The 20,975-nt window shown below is 34.2% G+C and overlaps 1 protein-coding gene across 1 annotated transcript; it reads right to left on the bottom strand.

Moving 5' to 3' along the window:
- Positions 1 to 12,433: 12,433 nt before the first annotated feature.
- LOC133829354 (uncharacterized) lies at positions 12,434 to 19,231 on the bottom strand. Its single transcript, XM_062259135.1, has 9 exons — positions 19,141 to 19,231; positions 18,762 to 19,013; positions 17,559 to 17,606; positions 14,327 to 15,144; positions 14,030 to 14,236; positions 13,841 to 13,930; positions 13,170 to 13,755; positions 12,800 to 13,078; positions 12,434 to 12,604 (listed from the first exon to the last, which is right to left on the bottom strand). The coding sequence occupies exons 4-7, from the start codon at positions 14,555 to 14,557 to the stop codon at positions 13,288 to 13,290; spliced, it is 996 nt and encodes a 331-aa protein (XP_062115119.1). The 5' UTR covers positions 14,558 to 15,144; positions 17,559 to 17,606; positions 18,762 to 19,013; positions 19,141 to 19,231; the 3' UTR covers positions 12,434 to 12,604; positions 12,800 to 13,078; positions 13,170 to 13,287.
- Positions 19,232 to 20,975: the final 1,744 nt, after the last annotated feature.

Genomic DNA, 20,975 nt, shown 5'->3' with positions numbered 1-20,975 from the left:
TTTCTAAGTATAGAAACCCACTCTAATAATAAATAAAGACCTATATAATTTTTTTCATAAGAAGTCATAATAAATAGGTCCGAGATATGTTTGTTTTAGAATAAGTTTTTGCCTTAGAGCCTATTAGGGTAAGTTCTAACAAGTTCTCGACTGTTAGAACTTTTGGTGAAGATGTCGCTCCGAAGATCTGCACGCACCAGCGGAAATGCCTCCAACGTTGTTCCAACGACCAATGATGCCCTCCAGTTCGCAGAAGAGGAGTGCGTGCTACTACTAGCCGCAACACGCCGACACCGCCAGCTGACAACACCGCAGAAATCGCTAGACGGCAACAACAAGTCAAGGAACTCTTGCAGCAACAACGTCAACAGGCGCAGACTTAGCCTCAGCCTCCGCCGCAACCGCAGTCGCAGCTACAACAAATGGCCCTAGCACCCCAAAAAGTTGGTCCATATGGGGGATGGCCAGTGACGAACTACGCGCCACATCCAGTACCGAATATGGATTCAGTCTTCAATCATCATCCTATCTCTACATCAAAATTGATAATCACCAATCAGCATAGTTCATTGAGATGAAAACTATTTGTTGTGAGTGTATGTTTATAACATTATCATGCTATATATTTTGATAATAAAATTTATATATGTGAGTTGTAATTTTACCTTTGTGATAGTATGACATGGTTTAATGACATACTATCCTAAATATAATTATATTTATATGTACGTGTTCTTACTATCTCACATATATTTAATATTGATTTCACCAGAGTATTTATTTTATAGTTATTTAAAATATTTACATTAGAAATTATAAAGTCCAATGTTTATGACGTATTGGGAATAATTTTTTTTTATTATAGTCCCTTGATAAGATCATGCATGTATCCCAAAGATTATATAAAAATTGATATTCATCATTATAACTCATTTAGATAAACTAAAAGGAATATAATATTTATTTGTGTGTATATATATATTCATGTGATTTTGACAATATTGAAAATGAAATATAATCACTAAACTTTTGTGGTATTTTAGCAAAAATTTTCTAATGTGAATGTTGAATATTTGTTAATAATTTTAAATTTATGAATATAACTAAAAAATGTTGAAAATATTTTATGATTGATGCAATTAGAAACTTAATTTTGAAGTCCCAATTTTTTCAATAGGAAATTACATCAAAACATGAAAATATTTTTATAAATATAATTGAGAAAAATGATAAACTCATTTAGTGAAACTACCTTTGAATATTGAAAAAAAAAATATGTGAATGGTAGAATAAAGAACTTAGCATACATGAACTTTTTTGTACATTTAAAAATGTAGATCACGTATTTGGCTAACTCAAAAATGCACTAATCTAGTACTTTATAATACATTCGAATACTCATGGGTTTAAAAGAGAAATGACACTTATTATAAAATTCTAAACATGCAAGTTGGGTCCAATAGTATAAAAGAAAATAGAAATTTTCATGCAAACTTCTTAAAAACAACAAAAGTTCAAGTCCCACTGATAAGTTTAGACAGTTCAATTTAACATAAGATTATTAAAAGAAAATGCCGTTTAAACTGATCGTTTCTTGTCCATAGGATGCCCCCACGCCACACACACCATGACGATAGAACTCCCCACATCACCACGCGTGTCATAGAGAAACATATTTACTATCAGGAAGGGAATGTAAGGGGGTGAGCTAAAAGCCTAGTAAAGAAGTACAAATAGCACACAAGAAAATCAAGCACATCATAATCGCATCATACATCGTCACACATCATAGCATCATTATCGTAATAGTATCAACATCATAAACATAAATATAATCATAACAACATTGGCATCATATGAAAAATTATCATCATCATAACATCATCACATAAATATGGCCTGCTAACTTGTCCATGTCACCCTTTGACATAAACAAGATCGCTGGTCCTTGAATAACCTCAGCACGTTCGCCCTTTGAGCTACATCTTCATATCCTTAGTAACTTGGGTTATGTCTTCATATCCTTAGCAACCCCTTTTTGATGTGTCTCGTTCATCACACTAACATCTATTCATATCATACAGCATTCAAAATGACATACAATCCAATCACGTCATCATAATAAAGCATTTCATAATTCATAACGCATAAATCATTACATTCTCATTAATACAAACGATCTTACCATTCATAGCATAAATAAACAAAATTCTATTTAACTTTCTTACCTCGGGTCCAAGCAAGGTAAAATGACAACTTCACAACTAGCCTATACCATAATCAAAATAACCTTCCTTAGCATCACATAAACTCAATTTTGCCCACTCATATAACCCATGTGTGCATGGGCCATGCACACATGGTGAAAGTTATTCACAACATCCAAACAAGGCATATTTACACATAAGGTCACAAAAGAATAATGCACATTCTACCTATATTACATGCATGGTCTTGCTATAAAAACTATATGGTGGCATAATATAAATATTTTTTAATGTAAAAGTGAAATTGCATGCGACATGTATACGTGGGATTGTTGTTTCAAAAGCAGCGTTAAAAATAATTCCTAGGCGCTTATTTCTATCGTTTTTGAAAATAATGAAATTGTAACATGCTTGATTACCATTGTTTGTCCTCTTAAAATTACTAGGTTGATTAATTCTTTCAAGACATTATTTTATTTCATAAAATAATTTATTTAACCAATTTAAAATATAATAATACCATTATTTACTTTTAAATCCCATAAAATAACAAAGACTAAAAAAAAAAACTATGTGAAATACTTATAGTTTAACATGTTTGCTTAGAAAATAACATTAAAATAAAATTATCAACTTTATAAATTTAATGTGAGAAAAATATAATTTTAGGTGTGAAAAATATTTTTTTACTTGTATTATTTTTAAGACTTAATTTTTAAAATAGAATAAACTCATTAGCGACAATTCAATAATTATTTAAAATTATTTTATTAAACTTTCAGCCATTATTTGATTTACTTAAATATTCACAAATAAACTAAATTTACGATTTTTTCTTAACTAAAATAAAGGAAAATCATAACCATTAGAAGAAACACTCATGTTATATATATATAAAATACCACTTTTAATACTTCCATAGTTTAAGGCATTAACTTATTTCAACACACACATCAAATTCCATTTATCAAAATTTAACTTCACATTTTTCTACAAAAATTCCAGCAACCAATTATACCATTAAAATCACCATTTTAATTTTTTTAAAATTCATATTTTCATCAAAATATCAAAAAAATATGTAGGTAATTATTTGCACAAAATATCATCTCAAGGCACTATAAAATTCCCCATTAACTTCTTAAATTATCAAAACAACTTGTAAAATTTACTTAAGCATTAAAGAACATTTTTGTCATCATTTTGACACCTTTCATACACAAAAGTCAGCAAGTACCATAATCATGAAATTCATTCTTTTCATTATATTTCACAAAATTTCATACATCTTTATTTAACAATATTCCAACACAAACCCTAGCATGTTTCTACACCCTTTTTTATTATTTTAGACGTTACCATTAGCATACAATAAATCTTCAACCACCTCGAAATATATTCACAAGTCATGAACAAATAATCAACTTTGATCTTGTCTTAAATATAGTCTTGATATATTATTATCATGCAAGTATTCCCAAGAAACAAAACCACCATATATTCATATAAGGTCTTACAATACCCTATCATCTTTCTAAAATTTAAATTGGCATATAACATAAAAAAATAACCATCATGCTTTGAAACTCACCCTTAGGCCGAAAACCGCATAGCCCAAAATAATCAAATCCTTTCTCGTTATTTAAAAAAGTTCATCATCATTTTCCTATAGATCAAAACTTAAAACCCTTGCATGTTTTCACATAAATTTTTTTAAGCCAAAACATACCTATCATTAAACCATAGAAAAACTTTGAACAATATATAATTAACACCACATTTCAATAATCATCTCATTACACATATTATGAATATACAACCATAAGAATCAAACCAAAACACCATGAACCCATGCCCACGCCTAGGTCAATTTTCCCATGCATCAATATATATGAAAAAAATAGCCATCAATCCATGAACCAAAGAAAACATCATAACCTTAGGGTTAGAGATTCAATACCTCTCTTGATTGTAAAATCAAGAACACAAATTGATCAACACCCAAATGATAATCCCCCTTGAATACCCAAGGGTGTTTGAAACCCTTGAAGAAGAAGAACATAAAAAAAAAACTTAAGAAGATGGGGAAGAGAAACCTTAGACTTAAAATAAACAATGGATCAAAAACACTAGAAACCATACCTATGACCTTCCTAGACATTCTTCATCCTCCTCCTTTCTCTTCTTCCTTCTCTCTAGAAAATGGCAGCCCCTTCTCTCCCTTTCTGTGTCTAGCTCATCACTCTCTCTCTCTCACTTCTCTCTAACTTTTGGCAGCCACAAGAGCATAATGCTCTCTATTTTCTCTCTTCCCCTTTTTATTTTAATTCCCTCATAATACCCCAATGAAGAAAAATGGTAAGTTTGCCCTTATTATTTATTCTAATTAAGCCTAAAAATATTGTATAAATAAAAATCTTAACTAAAAGGGAATGTCAACAATCCCCTTACCCAAAATAACATTTATCATCTGATTTTAATTTATTTGATAAAAAAAATAAATGGAATAAATGATTTTCCTTTCCCACTCTATGCCACACGCCCAAGCCTAACATTCCCTTTTCTTTTATATTTTTTTTTATAAATAATTAAATTTAATAAAAAGAAACCACAAGTGTGTAGAAAATTCTACACATGTGCACCATTCAACCATGCACTTGCACACACAATAACTAAAGGTGCATCACTACCTACCATGCACCTTAGTGCATTCAACCAAAACTCAAATAATCACATTTTTTAATAAAAATAAATAAATAACATTTAACAATAAAAATCACAAAATTCAACCAAAACAATTCTAATAATTAATTTAAACAAAATAATTCACAACACTTAAGAATTAATTAAAATAAAACATAAAAATTTAATAACTAATAAAAAAAAATTGGTGCACTATAATATACCCTCCTTAAAAGGAATTTCGTCCCAAAATTCTTTCTTACCAAATAATTCAGGGTATCTTTCTTTCATGTCTTCCTCCAACTTCCATGTTGCTTCTCGTTCTGTATTATTCTTCCACAGAACCTTAACTAGTGGAATCCCTTTGGATCTCAGTTCCTTGATTCGCTTTTCAATAATGTCCTCAGGCTATTCATCATAACTCAGGTCCTGCTTCAGTTGTAATGGCTCGTAACTCAAAACATGAGAGGGGTCTGACACATACTTACGCAACATCGAGGTGTGAAAGATGTTATGCATTTCGGCTAATGCTGGGGGCAATGCCAAATGGTAAGCAACTTGCCCGATTCTGTCCAAAATCTCAAATGGACCTATATATCTAGGGATTAACTTCCATTTCTTTCCAAAGTGCATAACACCTTTCATCGGCGAGACTTTCAAGAAAACAAACTTGCCCACCGAAAACTCGATGTCCCCTCTCTTAAGGTCAGTGTAGCTCTTTTGCCTACTCTGTGCGGTAAGCATCCTTTTGCGAATCTTCTCAATTGCCTCACTAGCTTCCCTAACTGCCTCAGGGCCTAAAATATGTTTCTCCCCAACTTCATCCCAATGCAAAGGAGATCTACACTTACGCCCATAAAGCATCTCATAGGGAGCCATCCCAATAGTAGATTGGCAACTGTTATTATAAGAGAACTCCATTAGGGGTAAGTATCGGTTCCAAGATTTTGAAAAGTCCAAAGCATAGCACCTAAACATATCCTCTAAAGTTTGTATAGTCCTCTTAGACTGCCCATTGGTCTAACGATGAAACGTGGTGCTAAACTTTATTCTTGATCCCATAGCTCTCTGTAGCCCTTTCCAAAAGTTCGATGTGAAACCTAACCCATGATCAGAAATTATCAACTTTGGCACCCCATGAAGTCTCACTATCTCACTAACATACAAATCAACATATTGATCTGCCGAGTATGTGGTCTTGACTGGCAGAAAATGGGCAGACTTAGGCAGTCTATCTATTATTACCCACACAGCGTCGTGCTACTTAGTGGTTCTGGATAACCCTACCACAAAATCCATTGCTACATCCTCCCACTTCCATTCAGGAATGTAGAGTGGTTGAAGCAACCCTGCTGGCCTTCGGTGTTCTGCCTTGTCTTTCTGGCATGTCAAACATCTAGCAAGAAACTCAGCAATATCCCTCTTCATTCCATGCCACCAATATAATGCCTTAAGGTCTTGGTACATTTTCGTGGACCCTGGGGTAAGGAATAAGGTGTTGTGTGCACTTCTTACATAATACTTTCCTTAATCTCAGCATTGTCCGGAACACAAATCCTATCCTTATACCTCAGCAATCCACCATTAGATATTGCGAAATCACTGCTACCACCTTCTTGTACCAAAGCCTCTTGTTTCACTAATGTTTCATCAAAGTTCTGTCCTTTTTGAATTTGTTCTAGTAGGGAGGATTGCAATGTGAGGTTCACTAAACTTCTCGTCAAAATTTCGATGCCGGCATTTAAGATCTCTTTCTGAAGAGGCATCTCTATTGTATGTAGTGCTGAGACATTCCCATGTCCCTGTCTACTCAAAGCATCTGTAACCACATTGGCCTTGCCTGGGTGGCATAGAATCTCACGATCGTAGTCCTTCACTAATTCCAACCACCTTCGCTGCCTCATATTCAGTTCCTTTTGTGTGAAAAAGTATTTCAGACTTTTGTGGTCGGTGTATATCTCACACTTGTCTCCGTACAGGTGATGTCTCCATATCTTTAGTGCGAACACTACTACTGCCAATTCAAGGTCATGAGTGGGATACTGTTGCTCATAATCCTTGAGTTTTCTGGAAGCATAAGTTACCACCTTCCCATCTTGCATCAACACGCATCCCAAGTCGTTCTTTGATGCATGACAATACACCATAAATTTCCCGCCCTTAGTGGGAACACAAAGGATTGGCGCAGAAATCAACTTATCATTCATGGTTTGGAAGCTTTCTTCACATTTTTCTATCCAGGCAAACTCCTGATGTTTACGGGTTAAGTTGGTCGATGGGGTGGCGATCTTTGAGAAACCATCAAAAAAATTCCTAGGGTAACCCGCTAATCCTAAGAAGCTTCGAACTTCTGAGGCATTCTTTGGCTGGAGCCAGTCTCTAATTGCCTCGATCTTCGATGGGTCTACTGCTATCCCATTCTTGGACACTATATGCCCTAGGAAACTTACCTGTTCCAGCCAAAACTCACATTTAGAGTACTTGCCGTACAACTGATGTTCTCACAATCTGTTCAGAGTCAACCTCAAATGCTCCTCGTGCTCCTCCTTGGTGTTCGAGTAAATAAGGATATCATCTATGAACACTACTACAAACTTGTCTAAGAAATCCTTAAATACCCTATTCATCATGTCCATAAATGATGCTGGGGCGTTCGTAAGTCCAAAGCACATCACTAAGAATTCATAGTGCCCATAGCATGTTCTGAAAGTCATTTTCGGAATGTCTCCCTCTTCCACATTCAACTGATGGTACCCAGATCGTAGATCAATCTTCGAGAATACTGCTACCCCTTACAGTTGATCAAAAAGGTCATCTATCCTAGGCAAAGGATATTTATTTTTAATGGTGACCTTATTGAGTTCTCGGTATTCAATGCATATCTTCATACTCCTGTCATTCTTTTTCACAAATAGGACTGGTTCTCCCCACAGCAAATGGCTAGGTCTTATGAACCCTTTGTCCAACAACTCGTGTACCTGGTTCTTAAGTTCCTTTAACTTTGTCCGTGTCATTCGATAGGGTGCTTTAGAGATCGGTGTTGTTTCTGGTGCAAGCTTGATTAGAATCTCGATTTCTCTGTCCGGGGGTAATCCTGGTAATTCCTCATGAAACACCTCCGGGAACTCACAAACAATATGTACATTTTCTGGCTTTAGTTCTGATTCCTTGGACTTATCCACCACACTAGCCAGGAATGTCGAACAACCATGTTGCATCATATTTCGTGCTTCCAGTGTAGTTATTATGGGTGACTGAAAACCCGTTACTTCGCCTCTAAAGGAAAAGATCTATCCTTCTTTAGGCCAGAACTCTTCTGACAGTCTATCGTAGCCCCATGTTTGGATAAGCAATCCATGCCAAGTATGATGTCATAATCTGGTATACTTAGTTCTATAAGATCTGTTGGGCACTCCTTGCCCTCTACCATTAGAGGTGTTGATGGTAACCACTTATTTGACAACATCATATCTCCCAATGGCAACATCGTACTAAAGTTATGTTCAAACAACTTATAAGGCATATTCAGTCTATCAATCACATTCATGGAAATATAAGAATGAGTAGCTCCATAATCAATTAGGACTCTACACATCGTACCAGATATAGGGAGCTGACCGATAACTATGGTGTTGTTGTTGGCTGCTTCATTCTGGGTTAAGGCTAAAACCCTTGCTGGCACCCGATTGATGTTGTTATTCTGTCCCGCCTTCCATTGTGGGCAATTCTTCCTCAAATTTCCTGCATGATCGCACTTGAAACATTTATTGGTACCACCCTGGCATTCTCCTGGGTGTCTTTTCGACCATTTAGGACAGATATGATGCTCTACTCGGTTGCCTTGATGGTTCCCACGGTTCCAGTCATTTAAGCAATTGTTGCGGTTGTTGTGGTGAGGATTGTGATTGTTGTTATTCGTGGCCAGAGGTTTGGGTCTCTTATAAGCGCCACTGTTATGCCCTTCATTAGCTTTCCTTTTGTTACCCTCACTAAAGCCCTTGTTTCCATAGTTCTCTCTTCTTGCAGCATTATCCTTCCATATCCGTTCTTCTAAATATTCGGCTTTAAGTGCTCTATCCAATACTTCTGCATAACTGACCACTTCAACACTGGTCATCATAATGTCCCTTACGATCATCGGTTTGAGTCCCCTTACGAACCTTTGGACACGGAAAGTTTCAGTTGGCACCACTTCAGGAGAAAATTTCACTAACATATCTAACTTCTGTGCATAGTCAGTGATAGATAGGTTCCCTTGTACCAGAGTTACGAAATCGTCAACCTTGGTTGCTAGCACTGCTGCAATGTAATACTTCTTACTAAAATCCTGGACAAATTCTTCCCAAGCCAGGGTATTCAGGTCACGGGTCTGTTTAATTACATCCCACCAAATCTGTGCATCCATCTTAAGTAAATAAACTGCACAAGAGACTCTTTGGCGATCATTTAACTCCATATGATCAAAAATATCCTCAACTGATCTTAACCAATCCTCTGCCACCATTGGATCTGCTTTCCCTTAAAAGGTAGGTGGGGCTTGTTTTCTGAAACGTTCATACACTAGCTCGAACCCATAGGTTACTGGTAGTTGTGCAGGTGGTGGTGTTGGCGGCTGAGGTTGTCCCACTGGTACTTGAGGTACTTGGGGCATTTGCGGTGCTTGTCTAGCATGTGCTAATTCCTCATCTCTTATCCTCAACTATTTTCTTAAACTTGCTACCTCTGCGACCATGTCCACAGATGGTGTTGCTGGAGATGCAGGTTGAATTGATGGCATTTCTACGTCAGGAGTTGTCATTTTTTCAGACCTTGTGGAGACACCCTTTCCTCTGCCTCTTCCTCTTCCCTTTCCTCCTCTTCCTCTAGTTGGCATAATGATATTCTAAGGCAATCAAAGGAAGATCATAAGGAAGGAACATTGCATAATGATTTGATAGATATTTGCAAAGCCATACATTCAAACAACTTCATCTAGAATTTGCAACAAAATAAACCATAGCATTCAAAATGTTCTAATTATTCCAAAATTTACAAAATCCCGAAAAGTATTTAATGACCAAACATAAATCCCTTCAGGTCTTAGAAAATATCCCATTTTATTCATTTGCGCCCCATGTAACGATTACACAATGGACTCTAGTCCTCAACGGTGGACTCGTCCCCTAAATTGTAATCAAAGACGTTTTCTAGGATGTGGAAATAGTCGGGAGCGCTCGTCATTATCTCCATCCTAGCAGTCAGACATGGCATAGCTCGAATTACTTCCTCAATTGCCAATTCTCCTTCCACATCGTGTACCATCTCCAAATGCTCTTCTATTTCTCCGTCATCTGTATTCACTAACACCAGCTCCAGACGGCTAAAATTGTAATTTTCTAGAAAATCGCGAATTACGAACTCCATCATACTAAACTCCAAGTCATCTTGCTCAACGTAATTCCATAATCGAGCCAATTAATGAAGGGCCTCTGAGTACATCGATAGTGCTTCCCTCAAAACCCAATATTTCTCTATGGGCCATAGCAAGGCTCCTCTTTTGTTCATGATCCCCTGAATGTGATCACAAACCACCTTTGTTGTTTTAAGAACCGCTATTTGCCAATCGTAGGGATCCTCGTCAAGCAGGACCTTAGGTATTGGCTGGATTTCCTTGAGTAGTTGTTTCTTAGTAGTTTTCAAAATAGGAGGCATCTTATTATACTGCAGTTTACGAAACTATTAAATTAAATAAAACACAAACAAGTAATAACACATAAACAAATAATTACGATGCGGTGAGGTGAGATTTTCCTATCTTTAGCGTGTATGGGGAGGGTCCTTGGAAATATGGACAACCTGTCTCTGATACCATATGTAAAACGCCCTAATCTATTACTTTATAAAACATTCATATACTCATGGGTTTAAAAGAGAAATGCCACTTATTATAAAATTCCAGTGGGGTCTTGCTAAAACATGCAAGTTGGGCCCAATAGTTTAAAAGAAAATATAAATTTTCATGCAAAGTTCTTAAAATCAACCAAAGTTCAAGTCCCACTGATAAGTTTAGAAAGTCCAATTTAACATAACATTTGTGTTTAAACTAATTGTTTCTCGTCCATAGGATGCCCCCACGCCATACACACCATGACGATAGAACTCCCGACATCACCACGCGTACCATAGAGAAACCTATTTCCTACCTGGAAGGGAAAGTGAGTGGGGTGAGCTAAAATCCCAATAAGGAAGTATAAACAGCACACAAGTAAATTAAGCAAATTATAATCGCATCATACATCGTCACACATCATAGCATCATTATCGTAATAGCATCAACATCATAAACATAAACATAATCATAACAACATTGGCATCATATGCAAAATCATCATCATCATCATAACATCATCACATAAACATCATATCATTGTGAACATGGCCCGCTAACTTGTCCATGTCACCCTTTGAGGTAAACAGGATCTCTGGTCCTTGAATAACCTCGGCGCGTCTGCCTTTTGATCTACATCTTCATATCCTTAGTAACTCGGGTTACGTCTTCATATCCTGAGCAACTCCTTTTTGATGTGTCGCGTTCATCACGCTAACATCCATTCATATAATACAACATTCAAAATGACATACAATCCAGTCACGTCATCATAATAAAGCATTTCATAATTCATAACGCATAAATCATTACATTCTCATTCATACAAACTGTCTTACCATTCACAGCATAAACAAACAAAATTCTATCTAACTTCCTTACCTCAGGTCCAAGCAAGGTAAAATGACAACTCCACAACGAGCCTATACCATAATCAAAATAACATTCCTTAGCATCATATAAACTCTACTTTTCCCACTCATATAACCCATGTGTGCATGGGCCATGCACACATGGTGAAAGTTATTCACAACACTACAAGAAAAAAGGCTTTTAATAACACCGAAAATGTGTTATCAAAACATACCATAACACTTTCTGATGTGTTAAGACCGACTATGTTATCGTAGGTCAGGGTGCTTTACATAACACTTTATCAGTGTTATACAGATGTGTTATTATACTGTCAACGATAACACACTTTCTGTGTTATTTTAATATATAGATAAGTGTTTAATTATGTTATTTATAGTCGATTATATAACACATTTCAATACTTATAAATTTGGGTTATACTACACTTTAGTATAACACTTTTTTTGTGTTATACTACACTTTAGTATAACACATTTTTTGTGTTGTACTATACTTTAGTATAACACATTTTTTGTGTTTTACTACACTTTAGTATAACACATTATTTGTGTTATAAAATGAAGTTTGCATAACATAATTCTTTGCATAAAAAGTGTTATTGTAATAGATATTATAACTCAATTATCATATTATTGTTATATTTAGATATGTTTAAATTCTCATTATATATTTTATTTATATAACACTAATTTATTCTATTATATTTTAATTTTTCTATATAATTAAAAATAGCTTTCTAATATATACTAGCATCATCAAATGAACTTGATTTTCAAATAACAAAAAGTAAGAACATTCAACATTGAATTAACAATCCACAATTTAGTTTAAAACATTCAACACTGTCATCAACAACAAAATATTCTTTAAGTATTCAAGGAGTCTAAAAGTTACTACTTTCAACACAAAGAAATAAACAAAGTTACTACTTTCAAGGAGTCTTAAGTATCCTTTTCTACTTCGCTTGTCACATCTGCAAAATAAATAAAGAAATATTTTATTGTTATTATCTAGCATCACAAATTACTTCAAGAAAAATGCTATGGAATTTATATCCAAGAAAGGACACCACATACAAAATAATGGATTCACAACTACACCAAAGCAAACAAAGAAACCAAACACTAAATTATAAGACATTAGTTATTTTTTGAGTATGAAAATGTACCTCTTGGAATAACTTTTTAGAAGGCCATGCAACTGTGGAACCAACTGCTTCTTGTATTGTAAGCATCGTATGATTAGGATGAAATAAGTAAGATTCTAGTACAATAGCAACATCAACCCATACTCGCATAAAGTCTGGTCCAAGAGGCTTTCCATGTACAGTTATCTTTGGATAACTAGAATCCCAACGACCTTCAGCAACAATTACATCTACCCAGTCAAGCAAGTAGCAAGCATTCTTCCCTTCTATAAAGTTATGTCTTTTTTCTAGTGCAATACTCTACCAAATTTATTTTAAAGACAATATATTAGTTTCTGTAATTGTTCTTCCAAAATGAAAACTTAAAACAATAACAACTTTTATAATTTACCTTAGGGGACTGAATATTGTTTGACTGCGGTACATTGCGAGACTGTCCTTCGCTTGGTGTCACTTTACCACCAACCTAAATATAAAACCAAGATAAGTTTCATTGGAAGAAAAGAAAACTAAGGTTTATAAGTGCAAGATAGAAATACCACCAAGTGTTCTTTAAGTAAATTCATCATTTCAGTCATTTTGAGCTTCATATTATGTTGCTCTTCTTCTAACTTGGAAATCTTGCTATTACACATATTAACAACAGTTAGCTTTGACCTTGTTACACCTCTTCCTTGTCCGATTAAACGACCAGATTTTGGGTTACTAAACAATTTTGTCAAGGCATCCTCATCAGCGTTGTCTGTAGTTCCAGATTTTGGGTCTTTAAGGAGAATCTCATTCAATGAACCCTGCATATAAATTAGTATAACTAACGTATGCATTATGGAAAATAAGTAAAAATTCACAAAAATTAAATGACTAATAGTCACAAAAATATCACATGCCGTTGGGTTTACAGCTTCACCATTCTTCTTGGTATGGGCTCTCCGAAAAGCATCGATTCTAGATATTTTAACATCCTCATTTTCTTTCTTCTACACAATACATCAATAGAGATTATAAAATAGAGACTACAATAATGGAAGCAAAAATACAAATAGTATAAAACTTAATTATTACCATATCATCGATTGTTCGAGCATATCCTCTTCGACTTAAGGTGTGTGGAACAGCTTTCTTTCTTCTCTCTCGGTATTTGGCCCTTATATCCTATTTAATAAATAAGTAAAAGAGGCATAACTATATTTAATTTAACACCAACAGAGATAAAAGAGGTAGCAACATCACTTCTTACATCATATTTCTTACCAAATGTTCTTTACTAATTTTTTTGGCAACAAATGCTCTCCATTCTACATCACTTTTTATGCAATCCGGCTTTAAGGCTAGTCGTTCACTCTCATTTTTTGCATTGATAATATCCTTTACAAGTCTAGATTTCCCAGCTCTCCATAGTTCTGCCATCATTTCAAAGCACATCTTTTTTTGCCAATTATCATGTAAGTCATATTGTGCCTACAATAGAATATAGAATAACATATTATATGTTTAAGTGTAGAGCTGAATATATATAGAAAAATACACTCATAAAACTTGTAATTCTACCTGAATAGATGCCCAAAGAACATCTCTCATAATTGGTGAAACTTTCCTCCAATCTGAAATAGTGTAAGGAACAACCTCTCGCACAAGAGCGCCCACAAAAGAAGAAAATTGCACTGAGTTAGTACCAACTGGTTGCCCTTTTTCATTCCAATTTATTATCCTTAAGTCAATGTTCCTCTTGGTCAGATTTTCCAATAGAGTTTTTCCCCTTGTCTTCTTGGCTAAGTTCATTACATTCGCATCTACATCTTGAGGTATTTCTTCAATCTCAGTTTGATTTGCCTTGTGAGTTTTTTTTTTTGTAATCTAACAGATTTTCTAAGAGGTTGTTCAAGTTCTATCTCAGCCAGTTCTTCACATTTTGCATCAGCCACTTCTTCACATTTTGCTTCAGCCACTTCTTCACATTGTGCAACAGCCCCTTCTTCAAATTTGACACCAACCCTTTCCTCATCAGCCATCTCTTCATGTTCCTCCCTTACTCCCTTTTCACAAACACTATCAACTACCTTATCTACACTATCTCCATGTCTTCCACATCATCATTTGGATCTAGCTCTGTATTATAGACCATACGACGAGTTGCTGCTCTAGTACTAAGAGCAGGTGGTGAGTCAATTACAACTCTAACAGGTGCAGAAAACCTACGAAGAGCACTCTTTTTCTTTAAAATAGGGCTTCCAAGCAACATATCGTCACAATCAGCTTGAGTCTTCAATGATGCTTTTCGCTTTTTGGGCACAAGATTGCATAGAGCACCTGGACGAAGGTGTTTTTTTGGAGATCTTCGTAATGTACTCATTTTCAAGTTGAAATTGCTGCAATATAAAAAGAAAGATAACATAGTATATAAATTAGAAATGCAGATCACCAAAGAGTAATAAACATACACCAAAACCATAAAACAAGAATTATTTCATTCAAATTAAAATAAAATCATAAAGTGCACCATAGAGAGTAATAAAACCAGATTTGTTTCATTCAACAAAAGAGTAATAATACACCAAAATTACATACAGAAAGTGTAAGCAGATTTGTTTCATTCAAAGTACATAAGAGACAACAGGAAACTCAATTTTCTTCATTGGATTCAAGTCCAAAACACCCTCTATTTTTGTATACTTTGAACAACCTTCATACAATGGAGATTCAACATCTGCTAATAGACTCTGAAAATCAGCATCATTGTTATCGTCACCAAAATCATTGGCGTTACTTGAAAATACTCCCACTGCCCAAAATAAATCATATTCAAAACTTGTGTTTGTCGTGTTGCTTTGGACTGGATCTTCCCCATGATGAAACCATGTTTTGTAAGATTGGTCCATGCCCCACAAAACTAAGTGGTCGACAACTTCGTCTGAAAGTTGATGTCTTAGATTGTGACATTTGTTGCATGGACAAAGAATCTTGGCTGGAAATCCAAGATTCGCCATGGCTGTCTTAACAAACTCCCTAGCTTTTTGCTCATATTCCACCGTTGCTCTACAATTTTAGAGCATACGTCAATAATCAAGCACTAACACTTAAACTTATACCCAAAATAAACTATATGATTTTGGTTACTAACTTGTTAAGATGGATCCAACTTTTATCCATCTCCAATGAATTTGAATTTGATGTTGTTCTCTTAATAAAATCTTGTTTTTTGTCTGGGTTTAACAACTGTTAGACAAGACAATCACATTATTTGCGGTTGTAATTTCAGAGTCACGACAAGGTCATTATTTGCAGAAGAAGAAGAAGAAAAGAAAGGTCATTAAGTCAATGTTGTTTAATAGAGAAGTTGACCATATTGTTATTTTCGACCTCAATTGTTTTGTGGGTTGTAAATATATAAATGAAAAGTCCTACTGGGCACTGGCCCTTTTAATTTGATTAAGAAAGAAAGGGATATTATGTCTAGTGGGCAGCAGACTCTACATTATAAATTCAATCTATTGTACTCACTTTGTTTGGACATACTTATAGGCTATATAGATAATCAAAATACATTTTGGAGTGTGTTTGACTCTGCAGTAAAAGGAAGTTTCAACAATGAACAAGGGTAAGATTTTCAAGTTAGCAAAGGGGTTCCGTGGGGTACAGTATCTAATACTTGTTTCATAGATTTGTAATTTTGAGTCAGATTTTATATTATATTCTCTGTCTATACACTATTCTAAGGGATTTCTGATCATTTGTAGTATTGATCTCAGAATGAATCCTGCTCTAAGTCTTAGTTCTGTATTTAGTTTCTTTTAACTAAAAACAATACAAATAGTTTAGTTAATGCTCTCCTTCAGCCGCACTAAAGAATTAGAGAAGGATTCATTTTGAGATCCATATTGAAGATAATAAATAGTAAAATATTGTGTACAATTTCTGAATGTGTAAATTACTTTTGTTTTTGTGGCTTCAAAAAGCTTGTTTGCATACTAGAGAGAACTATTGAAATTCCTCATTATTAATTAATAGACAATGCTGGTATAGACCAAAACCCTAAACATTACAAGGTTGAGTTAGATTGAGAGGCTCCCCTTTCCCAAAGATTGCCAAATTCTTCTCTAAGTAAATCTCACTCTCTATCTACAATATCTTCCCAACCTAACAGCCCAGACAACTTCTAACACAAGTCTTTCTTATTGGAGGCTTATCTAAATGCTTATCAAGTTATCTTATTGTAGGCTTATCTAAACACAAGTCTTGACCACCATTTTTTGTTAATTCTGCTGGTTTATTTTCTATCCATTTAATAGTCTCTAGTACAAGAGATTCTAGTGTTGTTTTTAATTTGAAAATCAGATTCTAAAATGGTAGCCACTAACTAATTGGGTTTGGATCAAAGACAAGATTTTAGCTTGGGTTATGCCAATTTTGTTATGGAAATTAAATCTAATCTATACATATGGAAATAATGAAAACAATATGACTAAATAAAAATTTTAATCTATACATATAATGAAAAATCTATTCTATACATATAAAAGCTTACCTAACCATCTATCAATACCAAGTCAAAAAATTCAAACAACACACAATAAGTTTTCTTCCTTATATCACCGCAGCACACAAACAAATTTTCCAGAACCTACTTCTCTAATACACACAAGTTTTCAACCTTCCGTTATCACCGTAGCACACAATATTAAATTCAGAACCTACTTCTCTATGGATGAATATTTAAGATATTCAAACTCCTCTAACATTTTTAAGATATTAATAATAAGAGTTAATAGAACAAATTCCGTACCTCTTGCAAATTAACTTTGCAATACTCCTTGCCAATTCGATCCCCAACCTAAAGAATATAATCAATACTTAAAAGATTAATACAAAATTAAAAAATTTCAATAGATATTAAAACAACCTTTGAAATCCAAAATTTATCTAATTCGATCTTAAAATTTGGGGATAAAATATATACACACATTTACATTAAAGGCATTTTAAGTATGACTTAGTATATTCAGTATATAATCTGGCTGAAATTACAGAGAGAAATTGAAAGGGTAAAGGCTGAACTAAAATTTAGAAGTGATAACCAAAATCTAGGCAAAGTAAATGAGAAATGACCAGCAGGGAAAATGAGTTCATCAAGCGTAGCTAATGAGTGAAAATGAGAAATAACCAAGAGAATATAAGTAGTAAAAAAAAGAACATAGAAGTGATATTCTTTCAAGGCAAAGTAAATGAGACATAAATTCATCAAGCGTAGCTAAAAATGAGAAATATGAATGAATATAATATGTCTTATTAATCTGAACCATACAAAGACAAATATTTATAGGAGAGCTATTGAAAAACTGAAAAGGAAACTAATTTTAATAATTGGCAAAAGACAAGCATGATAGTGTGATGATCTTTTAGCAACTACAGAAGTCTTGTGTTGTGATTGGCTCCTGTTATACATGTCATCTGTTTTAACTAGTCCAAACTTGCTTAACCCCGACAAGTAATTACTTGTTTATCATTTATGATTGACAATAGCCATACAACATTTAATAGCTAATTACTTAGCATTTTTGTGAGATCTAAAATCTGACCTGATTTTTAGCTTAACTTGTATATGTTTTCACTCTTGGATGGTTGATATTCTTTTATTCTCCATTCAGCTTTCTCTTCTTTTAAGTCAAATTATTTTTCAAAAATAAAACTATCTTATTACAACCCCAAATGGTTTTTTTTAACAGACATGCTTTTCTTCTGTAGTGCCACCATTCGAAAACATTGGCCCCCCATCTCACCTTAGCTTGTCACAATAGTTTTGGTAAGGAAAGAATGACAGTTTAATGAAACTTGGCATTCCCAACATTTATACCAGTATATTTTAGAGCAAAAAATCAATCAAAGTATCTTGTCTCAAGAACAGTTAAAAATAGCAATCAAACTATGATAAAATAGTTCATCAACACTTGTTTTTTGCCCCCAAAAGTACATCAACAAAAGTACTTACTACTTCTAAATGGAGGGAAGCTTCTTGGTCTCTCTCTCCAATTGCTGACTCAATTATTGAAGACTTTTGCTAAATTAAATAAGCTGAGATAAAACAGTTGCACCACTCCATCACCTCAGGACATATCATATGTGCCGGAAACAGCCACCAAAGCCACCTCGGCTCCGTCAAGTAAGACTCTGCTCGGCTCACTATGGCCTTAGCATAACCCTCGACTGACTCTTCTGGGACAAGTCACCCCAAAGCTATGTTCTGTTCAGCCAGATTTCACAGACCAATCATAATTACAATTTAACTACAAATTAAGTTACAAACTCATGCATCACAAAAAATATATTGAATATAACTCCATATACATATATAATTGATAAATTACTACCTGTTCACGTGAGATTTTGGTCCCAATGAGCCCAGGTGTGACAATTGTTATGCCAATGATTGAACCAACTTCATTTCTTAGTGTCTCACAAAAATGCTGCCTTGCTTGCCTAAGTATATATAGCAGAGAATACTATAATTTACACACAAAAAATAGGGCATTCTACAGTCCCAAACATTAAGCAAACTCTCATATAGATTAAAGACCAAACATATTGGTAAGAGTATCACATGCACCCAAATATTTTTCATGGAAAGCTTCTCTGTTCTTATATCAAATAAAGTATAATAAAATTAAACAAATGAAAAACCGTAAAAATTAATTATTCCCTTCGCTCATTCATTTGTATTAGCATAGATAATATAATTTCTATTTAAGAAAGCCACTGTGTGGAATAATTAGAGTAAACATATCTTTCTAGTGTTGTTAGAAAGCTGGCTTATAAAGTTAGTTATGGTAGTTATATCCTACACATTGTATAAATGTTCCAGCTATCTTATAAAGCTAGTTGGGTATTGTGAGGAAGAAAAAAAAACTCAAGAGAAGAAGAGTGAAAACAGAGAAAAAAAGCTGAGAAAAAAAGCCGAAATATCTTGGTTGAATCAGTATAAAACTCTGTGTTCTTTCTTTGTTTTATTTTTCTGTTAAGTTTTCTATGTGTTTGTTAATATTACTATGATATTGTTATTAAGTAACAAAGTTTTAGGATCTTGAAACTGGAAAACAAAGGGGTTTCCTTCAAAATCAGATACAGCTTTCATGATCAAGGATAGAAGATCAAGATCCTAACATTTATGCAGCAAGAAAGTTCAAGAATGAAGTGGATGAGGAAAACCAAGCAATCATTCTGCTAAGATCTTTACCAATAGCCTATCAAGAGGTGAAAGTTGCCATAAAATATGGCAGAGATGTGATCTCCTTTGATGATTACTTACTGTCACTAAATCATCAAGGAGAGGTATATGGAAATGATAAGAACTTGATTTTTAATTCCAATATGCTAATTTGTTTGTTTTTTTCTTCTTATTTAGCTAATTTCTAATTAAATGAACCTGTTGATTCTAAACTTGTAGACTTTTAACGCACATAGTGAGAGGCATCAAGAATCACTTTGCTGCAAGCTTCATGGCTTGTCAACCTCTTACTACAATGTGGATACACTGTCAAAATAGTCACTGTTCGAGACCTCAGTTTGTATTCTATTCTTTATCAATAAAATTTCAAGGGTATATTTGTTTGGTTTCAGATGTATTTATTCAAAGTGTATATTTGTGGGTTGTGTTTATGAATATAAATGGTACAATGATTAAAAGAAAATGCAATATACTTGGTTTTCTAACATTTTTAAGTGAAAGATAACTTCAAGCCATGCAATCTACCACATGTGACCATATCAAGCTTAATTTCACTCTCAATGAACTATGAGAAAATATAATCAGCATGGACATAAAACAGTTAGGAAATGCCTCAAGTGACCATCTTCCAATAGGGCATTTTTTGTCAATGGGAGACCTGTCACGCTACTTTCTGCCAAAAGTGAGATTTCCTTTCGCATATATGGTTTCTTTCCAACTTTCTCTGTCTGTTTACATTTAGAATACTATGCTAAACATGTTTATCTTCTAGTTTCGAAGATAAACACGTAGTTTCACTGGTTTACTTGATGGTGAATTATGATTCATGCTGGTATGCTATGACATAAGTTAAACTATCATGTTTGCCGATATTTATAGTCAAAAAACATTTGCTAGAAAGCTTCCTCTAGGGTTAGACTTCTAAGCACTGTAACTAAATCTTCCAAACATAAAGGTAAATAAGAGAATGAAGCCAAATAA

This window comes from Humulus lupulus, chromosome 4, assembly GCF_963169125.1.
Source record: "Humulus lupulus chromosome 4, drHumLupu1.1, whole genome shotgun sequence".
Taxonomy (NCBI): Eukaryota; Viridiplantae; Streptophyta; class Magnoliopsida; order Rosales; family Cannabaceae; genus Humulus; species Humulus lupulus.
Note: the sequence above shows the minus strand (reverse complement) of the source record. Positions and strands in the feature narration are given on the sequence as shown.